General features: G+C 50.0%; 1 protein-coding gene across 1 annotated transcript in view; it reads right to left on the bottom strand.

The window, feature by feature from the left end:
• Nucleotides 1-20338, bottom strand: part of AZIN2 (antizyme inhibitor 2) — a 33427-nt gene extending 13089 nt beyond the window's left edge. Inside the window, exons 1-9 of the mRNA XM_077769469.1 lie at nt 20249-20338; nt 20037-20157; nt 19192-19364; nt 17552-17725; nt 8785-8957; nt 7681-7809; nt 6738-6903; nt 5036-5198; nt 3694-3806 (exon numbers count right to left, since the gene is read on the bottom strand). Coding sequence (XP_077625595.1) covers nt 3694-3806; nt 5036-5198; nt 6738-6903; nt 7681-7809; nt 8785-8957; nt 17552-17725; nt 19192-19296 — 1023 coding nt within the window. The 5' untranslated portion in view covers nt 19297-19364; nt 20037-20157; nt 20249-20338. The remainder of the gene's footprint in view (nt 1-3693; nt 3807-5035; nt 5199-6737; nt 6904-7680; nt 7810-8784; nt 8958-17551; nt 17726-19191; nt 19365-20036; nt 20158-20248) is intronic.
• Nucleotides 20339-20396: the final 58 nt, after the last annotated feature.

Raw genomic sequence — 20396 nt, 5'->3', positions numbered from 1 at the left:
CTCTTTCTCTGCCCCTACCCCATTCTCTCTCTCTCTCTCTCAAAATAAATAAACTTTAAAAAAAACATTAAAAATGGAACTACCATGAGATCCAGGAATCCTACTTCTGGGTATTTCTCCAAAAGAATTTAAATCAGGATCTCAAAGACATACTCTCATGTTCACTGCAGCGCTATTAACAGCTGCTGAGACCTAAACGTCCAGTGACAGACGAATGAGTTAAAAAAAAAAAATGCTATGGATCCATACCCCCAATGGAATATTATCAGCCTTATAAAATAAGGAAACCCTGCAATATACAACATGACTGAACGTTAAGGACACTGTGTCAACTGAAATAAGCTAGTCACAGAAGGAGAGATACTGCATGACTGCATTTATATGAAGTATCTAATAGTCAAACTCCTGGAAACAAAGAATAGAAGCATGGTTCCCAGGGCTGATGGGAGGGAAATGGGAAGTTGATAGTCAGTGGACATAAAATTTCAGCTCTGTAAGACGAACAAGTTCTGGGGCCTGCTGTGCCTATAGGTAATAGTTCTGTCTTACAAACTTAAACATCTGTTACAGGAGTAGATCTTACATTAAGTGTTCTTACCACAATAGAAAAAAAAAACTGTATTAAAAAAAAAGAAAAACCTATATCAAAAAAATGGTAACACATGAGTCAATAGAGTAGGTACTTTGCATGGGAAGAGACAAAGGAATGAGGCAGCAAAATGGTAAGAATGCTTATTATACTAAAAAGAAAACAAAGACAAGTTCTCCCATGAAACATTTTTACCCCCAAACTGGGAATCTACTGAAACCATTTAATCTAATGACCTAGTTTCAAAGAAACACAAGGCACAGAGTAACATATTCAATAGCACCGAAGGGAAATCCAAAGAATTCACCAATCAGGAAAATCCAGAATGCAGGAAATTATAAGACCAACAACTCAGTCTCATCAACAAATAAAGAATTTAAAAGAAAAAAAGGTTGGCGAGCAAATAGGTTAGGAGAGAGAGAAATCGACCAAATGCAGTATGTGGACCCTTTGGTGCTGATTTCAGCACAGCAACTGAAAAACCCATTTATGAGGCAGGATGATGGGGGATGCTGTTGAATTGTTCACTTCTAATTTGATGATGGTATTATGATTTTTCTAAAGTTTTCTTTAAAAAAATTTTTTTAGGGGGTGCCTGGGTGGCTCAGTTGGTTAAGCGTCTGACTTCAGCTTGGGTCATGATCTCATGTTCGTGGGTTCGAGCCCCACATCAGGCTCTGTGCTGACAGCTCACAGGCTGGAACCTGCTTCAGATTCTGTGTCTCCCTCTCTCTCTGACCCTCCCCTGCTCACGTTCTCGCTCAGAAATTAAAATACATAAATAATAAATACATAGAAAACTTTTTTAATGTTTATTTTGAGAGAAAGACACAGGAACAGAGCATGAGCAGGGGGAGGGGGGGCAGAGAGCGAGAGGGAGACACAGAATCTGAAGCAGGCTCCAGGCTCTGAGCTGTCAGCACAGAGCCAGACGTGGGACTCGAACCCATAAACTCAGATCATAACCTGAAGTCAGACGCATAACTGATGAGCCACCCAGGGCGCCCCAAAAGTCTTTTCCTTTTAAAGATCTATACTAAAATATTTTTGAAAAACTCCCAATAACACTTGTTCTGTAGTTTTCTGTACTTGTCTCATGACATTGTTGTAGCCTGTGTCCTGATCACATGCACACCCCTGCTGAGCAGAGTCGTGTTTCCAAAGCATAGACCATTTTTTTCTCACCTGCTATTCTGTACAGGCCTCAGCATAGTGCTTTGCATACTGAGAGTACTCAAGTATTCACTGAATTTTTAAATGTCTGAATGTCTATTTATTTTGAGAGAGAGAGTGTGTGTGCGTGTGTGCGCATGCCCTCACACGTGCACACCCGTGCACGCACACACACACACTTTTGGGCACACAGAGGAGGGGGGGAGGGAGAGAGAGAGGGGGTGGGGGAGGGAGGGAGAATCCCAAGCAGGCTCCACACCATTAGCACAGAATCTGATATGGGGCTTGAACCTACGAACCTTGAGACCATGACCCGAGCTGAAATCAAGAGTCAGACACTTAACAGACTGAGCCACCCAGGTGCCCCTTATTGAATTTTTAAAAAGAAAGAAAGCAAACAACAAGGGGCCAAGCAGTCTCCAACGATGAGAAGTGTACTTTGAGAAGGTTTATGTTTACTATAACTTTCTGTACATGAGGTCCAAACACAAAGTCCTGGGGAACAAAGAGCAGGGATGCAAAGCTGCCATCCTGACTAGTGACGGGGAAGAAGGTGCAGAGATCCCCAGCCAGGCTGGGTCCCTCTGACACACTCCCAGCACATTGCAGCTAACTTATTATATGTGCTGTCATCTGTCTCCACCACCAGACTGGGGCCCGACCCCGTATCTGGTTACATGGCTGGACCTGGTAAGTGGTTGACAGCCCAAAGGGAGAAAGTTCAACATCATCCAGAGGAGGACCACAAAGTGGGTCAGTCACATCGCGGGGCCTGAGATAGGAACACCAACAGGAGATTAATCAAAACAGAGACCCTGGATGGGGGGGGTGGTAGTGGGCTGGGCCCCCAGTCTTGTTCATCTGAGGAGCTGAAGGGAATGGGGAGTGGGTCAGGATGGCATGTACCAGGAAGAGGGGCACTGGAAGGCGGTGGGGGGGCCCAAGGGGGACAGGAACTGGGAAGCAGCTGCCGCCCTCCTGTATGACCTGGGGTGTGGCTGGCCTGGGCCAGCCCCAGTCCTTTCTCGGTGCAGAAGGATGTGGGAAACCACAAGAATGCAGGCAGGGTTAGCGCATCACAGTGGAAAACTGAATTCCTGAGCACAAACAGGGAGGCTTACTCAGACTAGCTGGAGGAAACCACATTTAACAACCCAGCTACGGAATGCGGACAGAATCAAGTCGTGGCATGGGCACCTGGGGGTGGGGGGGGCTCCTTCTGCCTGTGATAGACGAGGGGCAGGAAGAGCTACAAAGAGGAGCTGACATCTGAGTGGGACTTGACACACTAGACAAGGAGGAAAGAGAGAGCAAAACAAAAGCACACTGAGCGCTCCTGATGGTCTAGGTGCTGGTTAGGCACTTAAGTTCCCTTCAGCAACGGGGCTACGCAGACAAAAATACAACGGTGTGCCTGATTGTCTTTCCCCTCTTTGTCCATTCCTATTCCCTTGTTAACCTGCAAAAACCCATTAAAGATGAACTGTTTCTTTTTACTTCTAGAAATTCACTCCAGGGCTTGATCAGGGATGGATGTCAAGATATACTCGCAGTGCTCAAAAACAGGAAACCAAACCACTAGGGTTAGATTCGTTAAAATACTATGTAGTCTTCAAAAAGCATGTTGTCAAAGCAGGTTGTTGCTAATGGTATAGAAAGACCTATACCCCATACTGAGTGGGGAAAAAGCAATTACAAAACAAAACAATCCAACTTTTTTTATATAAATAGAATACATTTTTTAAAGACTGAGAAATCTAATGTTCAAAGCCTCTATCTCTACATGGTGGGATTATGGGTGATAATCTTCATCCCACTATCTTCTACAATGAATATGTTTTACTTTTTAAAAATTAGATAAAAACACCCCCCCCCAAATGTTATTTAAACACACACACAATTGAAAACAGGCCCACGTGGGAGAGGCTCACCTTCTGTAGGATGGGGGTAGGGCAGGTGCTGTCAAACAGGACTGAGTTGAAGATTCCATACACGCCCTCACCGAGGTGGTACACGATGGTCTTAGGGGTGGAGCTGCTTTCCTCTATGGGGAGGGGAGAGGTCAGGGGCAGTACAAGCAGCAGTGTGAGGGGTGTGGGGTGGGGAGCTGGCACAGTGGTAGTTCAGCAAGGGTATAGGTAACCGAAGGAAAAAGGCTGCCCCTTCCTCAACTATGGGGTGGGTCCTGCCTCCTCCTATGACACAAGGCTCATGTGCACACCCACCCGTGCAGCTGAGCAACGCTGCCCAGGACGTACTTCCTGCCTGCATCGAGCCCCTGGATGCCCGGCAAAGGCAAAAGAGCAGCCCAGCCAAACTCAGTACCCCAAGGTGTTAAGCCACTTGCTCAGAGGCACACGACGGCGCAAGTGCGTGAGCTGAAATGAGAAGCCAGGTCTCCAGGCTGGACTAGAAATAGCAATCACCCAGATTTATAAAGGAAGCCAGAAAAATGTCATCTTTATACACACACACACACACACACACACACGCACGTGCGCACAGGCACACGCGCACACACACACACACATGCACACACAGAAGACATTCTAGCGGAGCCCACCATCCTGCCAAATGGGTTCTCAGGGGAAGACATGCAGACCTCAGCTCTCCTGCCTATGGTCCTAGAGCAGAAGACAAAGCCCCAGGATCAGAGTCCCTGACCCTCCTCACTCGGGGGGTGCTGCTGGGAGAACTGATCTATCTGAAAAGGCAAGGATGAGCGCTGATGTTGCAGTGTGGGCCGAGAACCATGAGTCAGCCCAGCCTGAACTTGAATCCAGGCACTGCCCCTTACCAGCTGTGTGACTTTGGGCTAGTGACTCAACCTCTCTATGGCTATGTTCTGTCATCTATTAGTAGGCTTAGACAAATATAAATTGTTATTAATTATTTTCATTATGTTATGAGAAGCAGTTGGATGAGTAAGAGTCTGTACTTTGGAGAGGAGACAGACATGAGGTCAAATGCAGGCTTTACTTTTTCCTGTTAAGCAATTCCCTTGTAGTCTCTTTGGCTCTCAATTTTCACATGTGTACAATAGGTTAATAAGGTATTCTCCCTGAGGTTGTTTTCATCCCAATCTTCATAAAATATAAGCATGCATAGGAAAAAACAATACTAAGTAAGTGCCTTGGGGGTAAGAGAAGACGTGGTTGTAAGTTTCCCTAAAGCAAGGATCTACCCGTCAGAGTCCCCATCCCCTAAAACCAGACCAGTTACTGTCCCTAGCTTCAGGAAAAAATGGGGCTGTGCTGCCCACCTGGCACTTACCCTCCCTGCCAGGCTGGTCCAGAAGAACCTCCTTCTTGGCGATGATGCTGACTGCCAAGGTGAAGGCCGAAGTCACATAGTAGCGCCCCAGCTTGGCAAGAATGTCCACGCCACAGCCCTCTGGGAAGTACAGGTCCAAAGCCGAGTTGATCACAGAAGCAATCTGGTGGTGGGAGGGGTGGAGGACAATTACACGTTTGAAATGTGGGTTTTGCATCCTGAGGACTTCCTATAGCTCCAAGTGTATTTCTTTTTTTTTTTTTAAGTTTATTTATTTTGAGAGGGAGAGAGAGAGAGAGAGAGAACACAGGCAGAGGAGGGGCAGGAGAAAGGGAGAGAAAATTCCAAGCAGGCTCCATGCTGTCAGCACAGAGACCAATGCAGGGCTCGATCCCACGAACCCTGAGATCGTGACCTGAGCCAAAGTCAAGAGTCAGACACTGAACTGACTGAGCCACCCAGGCGCCCTTCCAAGTCTATTTATTGAAAGCTTCTTTGATTTCAGAAAGAAGGACTTGACAGCTGCTAAGTTCCCAGCTGGGGACTGCAGACAGTTGGCCAAGAAGGCGGGAGGCACACAGAGCTGGGTCAAGACTCTTCTATTCATGTAAATCACTTATCTCAACGCCTCCATTATGGGAAGAGGTGTGCTCGATTCCAGAAGCCCTAATATGGAACTTTCTTTTATAAATGACCAATCTGTTAAATGACACATTTTTCACAGAAAACAAAGAGAAGAAAAAAGATCAAAATCGCCCTTAATTCTATCATGCAGATTGTTATCATTGCTAACTTTTTGGAGTAGCCCCTTTCTTTTTTATACAAATGCCATTTTTATTATAAACATAATAGGGATATATATATGTTTTATAACCTGTTTTATTCAACAGATTCTGTGAATGGCCTCACATGGAAGTCGTACAAATGTTTCATCATTTAACCAGTTCCTGAGTGTTAGATGGACCAGGAAAGTCCACGGGCCTTTTGTTACGAACACTGCTACAATGCTCATCTTTGAGGCTAACTCTTTGTGTCCATCGGGGATTATTTGCTTAGGGTCAGTCCCTGGATGTGGATATTCCAGGACTAGGCGCTTACTAAGGAGAAGCGACCCCTAGTGGTTGGATTGGGGATTGCGATGACACATTTTTCTTGATTTCATCTCAAAAGGAGTAGACAAGGTGGGCTTTTCCTTTTCTCGCCCTCCCATTTGATTCCTCATCAGTTCACCCAAGGAGGAATAGAGCGTACCAGGCCCTCAAAGAGTTTTAGGACTTAAGCAAATAAGAGTGGTTAAGCTTCAAATATCTGCATGGGTTACAGACAGGCCAGAGCTGGGACTCAGAAAGTGACGTAACCTCCAAGAAACTCAGTTTGCTCAGCTGTAAACAGGGCTACTAGTAAGATAGTCCAGGGCCTCCTAGGTGGCTCAGTAGGTTAAGCATCAGACTCTGCACTGACAGCAAAGAACCTGCGAAGAACAGAGATTCTCTGTCTCCCTCTCTCTCTGACCCTCCCCCACTCATGCTCTAGCTCTCTCACTCTCTCTCTCAATAAATAAATAAACATTTTAAAAAAGATAGTCCAGATAAAGCACCAAGCACAGTATACAGCACATTATATGTGCTCCACTCACAGTGTCCAGTATGCCTTCTTCCACCCTCCACAGAGCCTAGTATCATGCATCTGACCCCAGAGTTACCTCTTCGAATCTCACTTTGGTCCCCTCCAATCCAGGGAAGCCACCACCAAGGTCCAGGATGTGCATCCTGTGGCCCAGCTCAGCACCCATTTCAAACACAAGCCGGGCGTCTGCGATAGACTGAGTGTAGGCCTCAAGGTCAGGGCAGCCACTGCCAACGTGAAAACTGGGAAGGGAGGAATAGCCTCGGCTTACATGCAGGGCCCCAGGTGCAACCGGCTCAGCCCCAGCTGGGAGCAACCTTGGACATGGACACTGTACCCATTCTACAGATGCAGTGACTGACGGTCTGGAAGGTTAAACACATTACCAAGGGTCTTGTGGCAAGTGAGAAGTGGACGAGAGACTAGAACCAAGGTCCCCTGGTACTTGGTGTCCCTCCCATCCCTTTGTGCTGCCACCGGGGCTGAGCCTTCTGGAATGAGGACCAGGGCCCTAGAGTCAGCCAGGTCTGTGTGTACCTGTCTGTTGGCGGTGTAGCCTGCCTGTGCTTTGGTTTCCCCACCTATAAAGTGGGGATAAGATCCCACAGGCCTGTGGGATAATGTACCTGAAGCATTTAGCACAGTGCCTGGCATATCCTAAGCACGGGATCAATGAAAACTACACTGTTAGGTCTTTATTATGACTTCTTCCATATCCCTGCAAGAAAAGAGGCAGAGCAAAGACGTGGCTGCACAACCTTTGGCCTACAAGTTGGTATAACTCCTGCACAGGTCTCTCCTGGAGCCTCCGAGGACAAGACCTTGTGGGGACCACGGGGTTGAGTCCGCGGGACACTCCAAACCTTCTTTCCAAAGAGAGGAAGCTCTCCAAAGGCAGGACTCTAGGCCCAGGGGCAGGCCCTCCTTGAGAGGCCGGGAGGGGGCTCTCGTATAGAAGTGATTAATTCTTGGGAAAGGGGCGCAGGCCTGGCAGGTCGGTGGGGCCTCCAGGCACTCACCTTACACCCACCACCTCCATGTGGCTCCTCTTCGCATTTTCGAGCAGGTGTCTGCAGGATTTCAGCGACGCCCCGAACTTGAAGCTCAGGTGGCTCGGGGAGTCCTCCGCAGCGATGTGCAGAACCATCCTGAGGAGACAGGCACCTCTGCCGGGTGGACCCCATCTCCCCCTACCCCAGCCACGGCCTCTCTGAGAAAAGGGGCGTGAGCTCAGAGCTGCCCGCCCCGCAGGTTCCTGACCCCTGCGTGTCCCTGCACTGCCGATCAGCCTCCAGGGCCTGGCCAGGCCATTCCCTGGATGTCCTCGGGCCCAGCCCTAGGCCCCTGCCCTGGTCCCGCCTCTTCAGAGGCAGCCTCCACACCAGCCAGACTTCTCCAACTTTTCTTGCGTGAGGGCCACCACCTTTTAAACAGTCTTATTGGAAACCCCAATATCATGTAAAACAGACAAAATGGAAGCTGCTTCGGGTGAACCAGAGTGTCCGATCACCTGGCCTCCCCAACACCTCGAGGAGGCCCCACCCCCAATCTCCAGGGTGTCAAGTGACCATGTGAAAGCCACAGCCCAAGCAGAAGTCCAGCCCTGGCCCCTGCCAGAGCCCGTTGGCATCAGGCCCCTGCCCCTTGTGACCGTGATGACCAACATTGACCGTTGCCCTCACCCCACACGGTACATTCCAGCCACACCAAATTTCTCTCATCTCTCAAACGCCCATGCCGTTTCCAACCTCCATGCGTTCTTTGCATCAGCAGTTCGCTCTGCTGCACTGTCTGTGCGCCCTCCTTATTCTGTCTGCCCCTCGGGTGCACCTCAAATGTCACCTCCTCGGCACAGCTTTCCCGGCCACCCCCCGTTGCTCTCTCGGCCCATGACTTTGACCTCCATGACACCGTGGGCTTTGCTCTGCTTGGGCCGTCGTGGTTATTCTTGCCTCTGTCCTAGTCAGGCCCTGGCATGCTGGGTCCAGTGAGGAGCGCCCACCCCAACCTCCTGTGACTGTGGCCGGGTCCAGGGCAGGGTCCTCTGCTCCACCTCTACCCCTCCCGCCCCCGCCGTCCTCACACTCGGCCCGGCCTCCCCACATGAGTGGTTCTCAGCTTACTTGGCACTGGGGTGGCTCTTTACCACCTTTGCCAGCTCCACCTCGTTGTCAAAGCTCAGCAGCCGGACCCCGTGCTTGGCAGCGTACTTGATCTGTGCAATTTGCTTACAGGGGTTGGCGTAGATGATCTTACTGGCGGGGATGCCAATACGCTGGACCAACTCCATCTCTGCCTGTGGGGTCCCAAAGGTGATGGTTAGGAGGCTCAGGGCCTACCGGGCCCACAGAAGCCGAGAAGCACAAACAAGGGGCAAAGTCATAGCCACGCATGGGGAGGTCCTTAAGAAGGGGGCTTCGTTTTTACACAACAGATATATGAGAATGAGGACTCACGCAGGTTCACCTTTCTTGGACAGGCAAGGCTGCCACAGACAGTCATGCAGGTAGCGCACTGTATAACCGAGGGGAGGGAGGTCCCATCCCCAGAGAATACACGGTAGATTTATATATTTGTCACAACTTCCCGGCAGTAAAGCATCTCATCCTGACAAAATCAGTATATTCATCATAACAACTGTCTTCAGGGATACATTTTCTAATTCACACGAAGCGAAGACACGATATGCAGTCACAACGGCCCTGACAGTAGGCATCTGACACGTTTCCCTGACAGATTTAATGTTTAAAGAATATTCCTTGATGCACTGGAAAGTTCACAGAACCAGATCATCCCACACCCACACCCACGCCTGCTGCGTGGATAGCACTGTGCTGGGTGACTCTGGCAAGCCCCTCTCCCCAAGGGGCCTCCTCTTCCTCACCTTTCCAGAACACCGTTTCATGAGATCGTTGCATTCATGGTACCATGATGAAGATGAGAGCAACCATCATCACTGAGCACCTACCACAAGCAGGCGCCAGATGAGATGTTAGTAAACCTTTTCTGTAAAGGACCAGTGGGCAGGTGGTTTGGGCCAGTGGGCAGGTGGTTTGGGCTCAGTGGGCCATGTAGGTTCTGTGACGATTACTCAACACCAAAGCCGCCAGAGAGAGCACATGAGGGAACGAGCACGGACGCGATCCAGTCACGCTTCCCAAGATCAGGCAGTGGCCCGGGTGTGGTAACCATCCATGATTTGCCAACCCTTGCTTTGGATTAACTGCTTTATTTACCCCTTAGAACAACCCCATCAGAGGGGTACTGGATCCACTCTATAGAGAAGAAGACCGGTACTCAGAGAGGCAATTGCAGCAACAAGGAGGCAGGGCCAACTTTCAAACTCAAGTCTGACTCTCCACAGTTAGGGGAAGGAAGTCAAGGCGAAGCCAGTTCTGAAACGCTATAGCAGACACAGGGCCATCTTAGGCCAGCTTGAGTTTATAATAAGACTCTAAGGGCGCCTGGGTGGCTCAGTCAGTTAAGCGTCTGACTTCGGCTCAGGTCATGATCTCATAGCTCGTGAGTTCAAGCCCCGTATCGGGCTCTGTGCTGACAGCTCAGAGCCTGGAGCCTGCTTCGGAGGCTGTGGCTCCTTCTCTCTCTGGCCCTCCCCTGCTTGTTCTCTGTCTCTGTCTCTGTCTCTCAAAAATAAATTTAAGAAAATTCATAATAAGACTCTAATTTCAATTTAGCAACTTTTCAGCACAAGGTACTACTGTGCATTATCCGATGTGATGCCAGTAACTGTCCTATGAAGTATTTATTGGCTACGGTTTACAGAGGACAAAATCGAGTTCAGAGGAGCCCACCTGCCTGCCAAAACACAGCCAGTAAGGAGCAGAGTGGGACAGGGCTGGGGTTGCTGCCCTCACAGCTTACTTCCAAAAACCCTGAGTCTGAGTGGGTATGAAAACATGTGATTTCTTAAAAATGCTTGTTTATTTTTGAGAGAGAGAAAGAGAGAGAGAGACAGTGTAATGAGCAGGGGAGGGGCAGAGAGAGACAGAAACACAGAATCCAAAGCAGGCTTCAGGCTCTGAGCTGTCAACACAAAGCCCAATGAGGGGCTTGAACTCACAAACCGTGAGATCATGACCTGAGCCAAAGTCGGACACTGAACCCAATGAGCCACCCAGGTGCCCTGAAAATGTGATTTTGCTCCCAGATTCGCCACATGAGGTAAGAAAAGAAGCAATGGTAGCAATCTGGGACTTGTGATTTAGTTTTGATTATAAATACTTAAACAGTAACTATTGTTACTCATTGGAGAATTACCATATGGCAGCCATTGCATTAAATATTTTATATACATAGGGCATCGGGGTGGCTCAATCGGTTGAGCATCTGACTTCAGCTCAGGTCATGATCTTGTGGTTCAGGAGTTCTAGGCCCACGTTGGGCTCTGTGCTGACAGCTCAGAGCCTGGAGCCTGCTTCAGATTCTGTGTCTCCCTCTCTCCCTCTGCCCCTCCCCTCCTCAGGCTCTGTCTCTCTCTCCCTCTCTCTCAAAAATAAATAAAAACATTTTAAAAAATAAAAACTATATTTTATATACTCTTTCACTTAATCCTCATCATAGTCTTATGAGACAGGAAAGAGAGGCTCAGAGAGGTTCAGGGACTTGTCCAAAGTCACACAGCTTTCAAGTGGCAAAGCCGACAGCCCTGCCAGACTTTAGCACAACCTGCTCTTAACCACAATACTGTAATGGAAAATTCAAGCTCGATGCTGAGTTACAAGTGTTTCTGAGTCTCTATTGAGATGCCAGGCTCTGTGACTGGTGCTAAAGAAAACAAGTGGCGAGTAAAATAAAGTCTCTGACCCTGTGAAGCTTTCAGGCTGTGGAGAAAGTGGAATGGGAGGCCCAGGTGTGAGGAGTGAAGGACAGCCTTTCTGAGGGTCAGAAAAATAGGCTGAGCCCCGCAGGAGGCCGTGCCCAGGTGGAGAAGGAAGGGAAGAATGTTTCTGGTGGAGGAAACAGCCCGTGCACAGGTTCTGAGGCAGAGTGTGCTCGGCCTAGTCAAGGACCAGAGGACGCTGGAGGGGCCTAGGCGGGGGGAGCCCAGTGGGGGAAGATAAGGTGGCAGGGAGGTGGGCTGATGTGGATTTACATTCTACCCTGTGAGTCGTGAGAATCCGTTTGAAGGGTTTCAAGAGGGGAAAGGACGTGGTCAGACGTGCACTTCAAATGCAAGGTTTAAATGCATGTCGCTCTGGCTACCATGTGAACTTGGCCCCGGGAAGGGCCGAGAGGACTCTGGGGAGACCGGTCATGCTCGCCCTGGGTGACATAACAGATGGGGGAGTTGTGCCCCGGAGGCGGGGCTGGCGAGCGTGGTGGTGGATTGCCGCAAGTGGGCACGTCTGACTCCATGCCCTGCAGGCCGAGGGGCCCTTCTCGAAGGGGAAGATCAGGAGTGCGTTTGAACACACTGGGTTCCGGGCATCCTGTGGTATCAAGTCAGCTGCTGGATATAGAAGGTCTGGGCTGGGGGCCAAAACGTGGGAGGTGGTGGCATCGTGATGGCATTTAGAGCCGTGGGAGGAGATGAAATTCCCTAAGAGGGGGGAGAGTTGACAAGCAAGGGGGCCTGAGACAGAATCCAGAGGCGCTCTCCCACTTAGAGAGCGGGAAGTCGGGCATCCGGGACCTGTGGGGAAGGCAGGACAAAGAACGCGTCCAGAAAGCGGGGATGATACACTGATTATAACATCATTGCCGGCACAGCGAACCTCGTCTTGCAACTCGTGTCTGTACAGGGGAAGGGTGTCGGGGGTCAGAGGTGCCCCGTGCAGAGGTGGCGGGGCAGGTGCAGAGCCGAGTCCTCCATCAGCCGACTTGCTGTGGAAGTTTTTACAGCCGGGAGCACAGGTGATTGTTGATTGATTTTAAAAAGAATATGTCACCAATGGGGAGTCGCCATTCAGTGGACATAAAGTCCCAGTCCTGCGAGGTGAGTTAAGTCCTAGAGATCTGCAGAGCCCTGTCTATAGGAAACGACACTGTACCGTACACTTGAAAATTTGTTAAGAGGATAGATCTCACATTAAGTGTTATTATCACAAAAACATACAGACAGACAGACAGTCACTATGCTGAATGCTGTTGAGAGTCAGGATAATAAGGGGACCAAGGAGTGTCCCCAACAAGGTCGAAATGCATCGACGTGGACAGATTTCCGACACCCTCTGCGTTTAAAGCTATTGAGACAGTGTCCACCACATAAATATTTTTTATATTTTGTGTATTTTCTATGGATCATATTTGTAAGTATTTTTTAAGTACCGCATACCCACCAAACTCAAACTCATAATGATTATCTCTGGAGACATAAAGCTGATGGCCTATGTGTGTGTGTAAGTGAATTGGTGTATTATTTGAATAATTCAAAGTGAGCGATTAAAATAAAGTGCCTACTGGATCCTAGAGATCTCTGGGGATGTTGGTAAGAGGAGATTCCTCAGAGCAGTGACAGTGGCAATGGGGATGCAGTGGCTCAGATGCAGGTGCTAAAGCAAAGAGCCAGAGGCGCACAGACAGGTGAGTGTAGACAACTCTAGCTGTCAAGTGGGAGCATGGAACTGGGCCGGGGGGTGGTATGGAGTCCCGGGAAGGATTTTTAAGAGGGGAGGATGCTGGTAGAGCCTGCAAGAGAAGACAGGATGGGGTATGGGAGGTGACAGAAGGTCCTTGAGAAGGTGGGTGGGTGGATCAGAGCCCCATGCAAAGCGGGGCCTGTGCCCTTGACCTGTCTGTTGGTAACTGTACACCCAGCCCTAGCTCAGAGTCCTCAGTCAACACCGGCCAAGGCATGGTGCTGCCAAGCGTAGCCACTAGTGATGTCCCACCAGAAGAGGGCAGCCTTGGCCTTTCAAGAAAAGCTGTGCATCCCAGAGCCATCTCAGTACCTGTACCCAAAGGCTAGTGACTTTCCCGCCTGCGGGGAGGGGCCTTGGCCTCTCCCAGCCCAGGTGCTGGCTAAAGCAATGGTCACCAACTGGGGCCCAGCTCTGCGGTCCTCTCCCCAAGGACAATGGAAAGATGCAGTGAGAGAGCTGNCGCAAGAGGCCACTTCCCAGTGAGTCGCTCACCCTCTGCGCCTCCTTGCCCATATGTTAAATGCTTCTTCTCACAGGGCTGTTGTCAGAATCAGGGTAAGAATACTTACCTCACAGGGTTGTTGCAAGAACAAAATGAGATCACGTACAGAAAACGCTCAGCAAAGTACCTGGCGTGACAGAAGTGCTCAGCAACAGTACATGCTCTTAATGTCCCTGTGGACTTCCAGATCCTTCTGAGCCCTAGCACCCTACAGCTCTGCTCTCTGTGGAGGCCCTCCCTGAGGCCAGAGGGCCAAGCGCAGGGCCCCACCTCTGGGTTTCCAGATGCACAAGACGAGTCAGGGTCGGGTTGGGTTCTGTTCTTGACCTCTAGACCAGGAAGGCTGGAGAAGGATCCCCTTCCTCCTCTCCCGAGCAGAGCCCCAGTGTGCCACAGGGGGAGGTCCTGGCCCGGCTACCAGCAAGCTGTGTGTGGCTGGCCAACAGTTTCCTCAACTGTAAAATGGCTCTTGCTCTCTCTCTCTCTCTCTCTCTCTCTCTCTCTCCCCCCCATGCCCCTCACAGCTTCATGTGAGACACGCACAAAACTAGGCGTACAAAGCAAGCGCTAATGCAAAGAGGCTTCGCAGTGCCGATAGAGGTGGACTCAGCTATCACTCACTAAGAGTATGAACATTCGTCTTTGATAAAGATGAACCTTCTCGTTCTCACTGTGCCACCATGGAACACCTCTGTCCCACCCAGAATCCTCCTACCCATGTCATCCTGCCCAGGCTAGCTCTCCTTCTTTCTCCTCCAGGGTCTCTTTCTAGAATCCTCCTCACTAACCAAGTTAAAGAGGAAATTAAAAAACACATGGAAGCCAATGAAAATGGTAACACCACAGCCCCCAACCTCTGGGACGCAGCAAAGGCGGTCATGAGAGGGAAGTACATAGCAATCCAGGCCTTCCTAGAAAAGGAAGAAAGGTATCAGACACACACCCGAACCTTACACCTTAAAGAGCTGGAAAAAAGAACAGCAAATAAAACCCCAAGCCAGCAGAAGACAGGCAATAATAAAGATTAGAGAAGAAATCAATGCTATTGAAATAAAAAAGATGGTAGAACAGATCAATGACACCAGGAGCTAGTTCTTTGAAAGAATTAACAGAATTGATAAACCCCTAGCCAGTGTGATCACAAAGAAAAAGGAAAGGACCTAAATGAATAGAATCACGAATGAAAGAGGAACCATCACAACCAACACTGCAGAAATCATAAGAGAATATTATGAGCAATAACATGCCAATAAATTGGGCAATCTGGAAGAAATGGACAAATTCCTAGAAACATATAAACTACCAAAACTGGAACAGAAAGAAATAGAAACTTTGAGCAGACCCATAACCAGTAAAGAAATCAAATTAGTAATTAAAACTCTCCTCCTAAAAAACAAGAGTCCAGGGCAGGATAGCTTTCTAGGGGAATTCTACCAAACATTCAAAGAAGCATTAACACCTATTCTCTTGAAGCTGTACCAAAAAATAGAAATGGAAGGAAAATTTCCAAACTCATTCTGTGAGGCCAGCATTACCTTGATTCCAAAACCAGACAAAGATCCCACTAAAAAGGTGAACTACAGACGAATTTCCCTGATGAACATGGATGCAAAAATCCTCAACAAGATACCAGCCAACCGGATGCAACAATACATCAAAATAATTATTCACCACAATCAAGTGGGATTCATACCTGGGATGCAGGGCTGGTTCAATATCCGCAAAACAATCAATGTGATGTATCACACTAATAAAAGAAAGAACAAGAACCACATGATCCTCTCAACAGATGCAAAGAAAGCATTTGACAAATACAGCATCCTTTCTTGATAAAAACCCTCAAGAAAGTAGGGATAGAAGGATCATACCCCGAGATCATAAAAGCATATGCAAAAGACCCACCGCTAATATCATCCTCAATGGGGAAAAACTGAGAACTTCCCCCTAAGGTCAGGAACAAGACAGGGATGTCCACTCTCACCACTGTAACTAAACATAGTATTGGAAGTCTTAGCCTCAGCAATCAGACAACACCAAGAAACAAAAGGCATCCAAACCGGCCAGGAGGAGGTCAAACGTTCACTCTTCACAGATGACATGATATTGTAGATGGAAAACCCAAAAGATTCCACCAAAAAACTGCTAGAACTGATCCATGAATTCAGCAAAGTCGCAGGATATAAAATCCTCCTCAAAACACTCAGCCTTATTGCTGACAAGGATTTAAAAGGAGTTCCCCTAAAAACAATCATTACCAACTATTTTAAAAAAATAACAGTAATGGGGCATCTGGGTGGCTTAGTCAGTTAAGCGTCTGACTCTTGATTTCAGCTCAGGTCATGATCTTGCGGTGTGTGAGTTTGAGCCCTGCATCAGGCTCCGTGCAGAGCCTGCTTGGGGTTCTCTCTCTCCCTTCTCTCCGTTCCTCTTCCCTCACCCTCAAAATAAATAAATAAACATTTAAAATTTAAAAAATAATAATAACAGTAATGACAACATCACAACACAACACCCATCGGGTTCGCTCTCATCTCAGGGCCTTTGCACTTGCTGTTCCCTCTGCCTAGAATGTCCTTTCCCTAGTTATCCCCCTGGCTTGATCCTTTGCTTCCTTCAGGTCTGTATTCAAATTTCAGTGAAGCCTTCCCTGGCCAAACTGTATAAAAGTGTAATCCTTCCTCCCAACATTTTCTACTTCCCTTCCCCACCTGAATTTTCTCCATAGCTTTGACCATCTTATAAAATAATATCGATTTTCCTGATTTAGCTTGCTTTTTTAGAAAGCAAGTTCCATGAATGAAGGGCCTTTTTTGTTTTGTTTATTTCATTCATTCACTAAATCCCCACCTGGATGGTACTTAGCCCCACAGTCGGTGATCAAAAAAGGTTTGCTGAATGAATAAATATGTCCATAGTTATACTCTGAAGAAAATTTTATAGCTTAAAGGCTTTTATAAAGGGGCGCCTGGGTGGCTCAGTCAGTTAAGCCTCTGATTCTAGCTCAGGTCATGGTCTCACAGTTCATGGGTTTAGGCCCCGCGTCGGGGTCTGTGCTGACTGCTCAGAGCCTGGAGTCTGCTTTGGATTCTATCTCCATCTTTCGCTGCCCCTCCCTGACTCGTGCTCTGTCTCTCTTTCAAAAATAAATAAACATTAAAATTTTTTTTAATTAAAAAAAGGCTTTTATCAACTAAGAACAGGATGAAAATAGATGAGCTAAGCGTTCAACTCTGGGACAAAGGAGCCTGCCCTGCTCAACACTGTAGTGTCAGCCCTACTTTCACATTGACTAGCACATTGTAGTTCAACGACAATAGTAAATGAGCAAAGTAAATCCAGACACAGCAAGAGGCGATTAAGACAATAGCATTAATCGAATGAGAAAGGCAGCAAAATTGGCAACACAACAGAATTCTCGAAGGACTAGTTGAGAAAATGTACTGTCACACGTTAATAAGACTTATTAAAAGGAAAAGAAAACCATGATAAAAAGGTGTTTTCGTTTTGTTTCCCGTTAATTGAAAGAATACCATGAATAACTCTATGCCAAGAAGCTTGAAAATCTCCTTTAAAAAGGAGACCCACCTACCCAGAGGCACACAAGCTTCCAATTTAGAACTTCCATGCCTGCTTTTCCCTCCCTGATCCCTTGAACCACCTCCCAAGTGGGCGGCCCTTCCCAGAGGGGACCCCTGCTTCCCCGGGGGCCCACCCGCAGCAGCCCAGCCACGTGGGTGCTGAGCAGGCAGCGAGGGGCAGGTGCCAGTGAGGGGGCCACAGGCTCACCTTGTTGGCACAGCTGAAGCCCAGCCCCAGCTCGGCCAGGACCTTCAGCACACCTGGGCTGCTGTTGCACTTGACAGTGTAAAAGGGCCGGACTCGCGGCAGGCACTGCAGGAAGCAGAAGTGCTTCCTCATGACGGCACCCAGGTCGGCCACGAAGAAGGCAGCAACATCACCCTGCGTGAGAAGGGTGAACGTGAGGCCGCGCTCAGCCCCTTCCCGGTGTGGCCCATCTACAATGCTCCCAGGTGTTCACCCTGAGGCCGCCTCTAAAAGTCTCTGCACAGAAGGCAGCCTCCTCAGCCTGCATTCGAGGGGGGACGGGGGTTGTGATCTGGCTCTGACCCCTCCCCTCGCTCCAGCTCCAGCTCCACGCCGAGTGTCTTTCCCACGTCCAAGCTCTTGTTCCCACCATGCCCTTCACGCAGAAGACCCTTTCTCCGAAAAGGTCTCCAAGTTTTAGCTCAAATGCCGCCTCCTCTGAACCAATAAAGCAACTCTGCCTTTCATGCTCTCGCTGCATTTAGCGCACACTCCCAAAGTATCAGAACTGTGTGCGAATTCGTCTGATGCATCCCTGTGGGCCAGAGCTATGGCCTGCAGCCCACTGTCCTCCACAAATAGGTGGTCGCTGACGCCTTGAGCTAATCCCACTGCGCTGCGCCCCATGCCTGTGAGCTGGTCATCAGATTTGCTGAGGGCTCACCGTGGATGAGGCTATGGGTGAGACAGCATCACTTAAACCCTCACCGGGACTCAGTTTCCCTTTTATGCAACACTTTTTTACTCAAGCCCATTTGGTGTCTGACATTACGCTAAGGGACAGAGATGACCAGATGGGGCTTGGGTCTTGAAGAGCACGAAAAAACTCTTTAAGAAATTACGAGCCCGTTCAATAAACTCGACGGGAGTTCCTACAGAATGCAGTGGAGGCCATGGAGAAAAGGACATTAAAACAATCCGCCTGGGAGATTAGGAAAAAGTAACCCTGATGAGTAATGAGGAAGGAGAGAAGCAGGTAAGAGTGAGAGAGGCCAGCAGAAGGGCATTCCAGGCGGAGGGAACAGGCCGGGGAAATGGGGTGGTAACTGGGAAATGGCATCACTGGGAAATACCAGTAGCGGTCGGGCTGTGATGGAGCTGGAGAGGCGGTGGGGAAGCTGGGAGAGGACTGTGAAGACAGAGCTCTGGCTTGACCCGGCAGGCAGTGGAGAACCGTCACACAGTTCTGAGTTTGAGCGTGGCTGTGATACAGTAGGAGCGGGCGGGAGGAGGCAGGGAGGAGGTGAGAGGGACTCTAGAGAGATGAGGCCTGATCTACAAAGCCAGGGCCCCAGAAGACCACACTGGCAGGTCGTGGTCAGAGCTTGGTGATGCCCCAAAGCAGGGGGTGCGGGGGAAACAGGGTTCCCAGGTTTCTGACCTAGAGGGTGGGGTGCTGTTCATCAGGGCAGGGCAGGCAGGAAGGGCAAAGTTTGGGGACAAGGACAAGGAAATGGGGATGCAATGAGCCCGTGTCTGGCCAAGAGCCGGGACTGGGCACCAAATTAGTGAAGGAAGATGAAGGCCAGAGGAGTCCTTGGGGAGAATGAGCTGGGCTTGCACAGGGAACAGGGGACCCACCCCCACTCCCAGCGGCTCACCGCGGTGGCCTGTGAGGCCCCCAGCGTGAGCTCCTCCAACAGGTCTCGGGTGCTGAAGCCCTCCTCCACCATCACAAAGTCCGTTTCGCTCAAGTAGCCAGCCATGCCGAGAAGGAGGAGCCGATGGGCTGGATGGAGCCGCCGCCCCGCCGCCTTAGAAAGTATGCAACACACTGCAGGGAGGGGAGGTGCGGAGTGAGGGAGCCGCTGGAGGGGGCTGCCCTCCACTGCCCTCCCTGACCTCCCCGAGTCCGGGGCTCAGTCCTGTCACACCCACATGCCTGGGGAGCTTAGGTTCACTGGGAAGTGTGGGGACGATCAGGAATCCTGGCCTGAGACAATGCATTACGTGCCTAGATGTCACTCACTGCCTCTCCGAGCCTCAGTTTTCCAATCTGTTATATGGATGGATGATTTTGGAGGTCCTTTCCAGTAGTGAAATTCAGGTTTTAGCAAAAGGGGAAAGAACGACAGGGAACAGGCAAGCCAGGAAGCTCCAGTGGGGAAGTTTTCAGGGGACCCTCAGTCTTGACCACGCCCAAATAAAGAGGCTGGGCGTGGCCCCACCAAGGAGTCTCAGCCCAAGAGCAAGAGCTTAGAGTCGAGTCCTCCCTCCGCTGCGTGACACTGGCTACTCCCTGTCTCCTCTGGTAGCCTCAGTTTCACCGTTTGTAAATGGAGGGCCAGGCTGGTCCTGACGTGCTAGGATTCTAACCAAGCGTGCATGGGGCCACATGGTGTGTAGGGGTTGCGGGCTCCCGGGCGGGAACCCTAAGGCTGAGGTTCTGTCCAGGTGAGCCCTCCCGCATGCAGGGCCGAGGACCCGCCCCCCCACACCCCCTTACCAAGCCCCGTCCTCCTTCGCGGGGGCCAGAGCCAGGCGTGCTGCTAGGGGGGGTCGCCGGTGACCTCGAAACTTGTGCAACACCCCGAGGAGGAGTGGCAGCTGCGGAGCCGAGGCCCCTGCTGAGAGGAGGCAAGGGGGCCGGGGGCAGGTCAGCACTGGAGCCGAGGGCGCCCGCTCCCGGAGGCTCCCCGAGCCACTCCCCGCACTCGCCTTAAAACGCATTTACACGGCTTCGGCCCATAGGTCTCCCCAGCGAGTGAATCGGATCCTCGGCGCCTCCGCTCGCCCGCTCCCCCCGGCTCGGGCCCCGCGGCCTGCGCCCCGCCCGCCCAGCAGCCACCCACCCCCAGGCCCCGCC

This window comes from Crocuta crocuta, unplaced genomic scaffold, assembly GCF_008692635.1.
Source record: "Crocuta crocuta isolate KB4526 unplaced genomic scaffold, BGI_CrCroc_1.0 scaffold351, whole genome shotgun sequence".
Lineage (NCBI taxonomy): Eukaryota > Metazoa > Chordata > Mammalia > Carnivora > Hyaenidae > Crocuta > Crocuta crocuta.
This window is presented reverse-complemented; position numbering and strand designations above follow the sequence as displayed.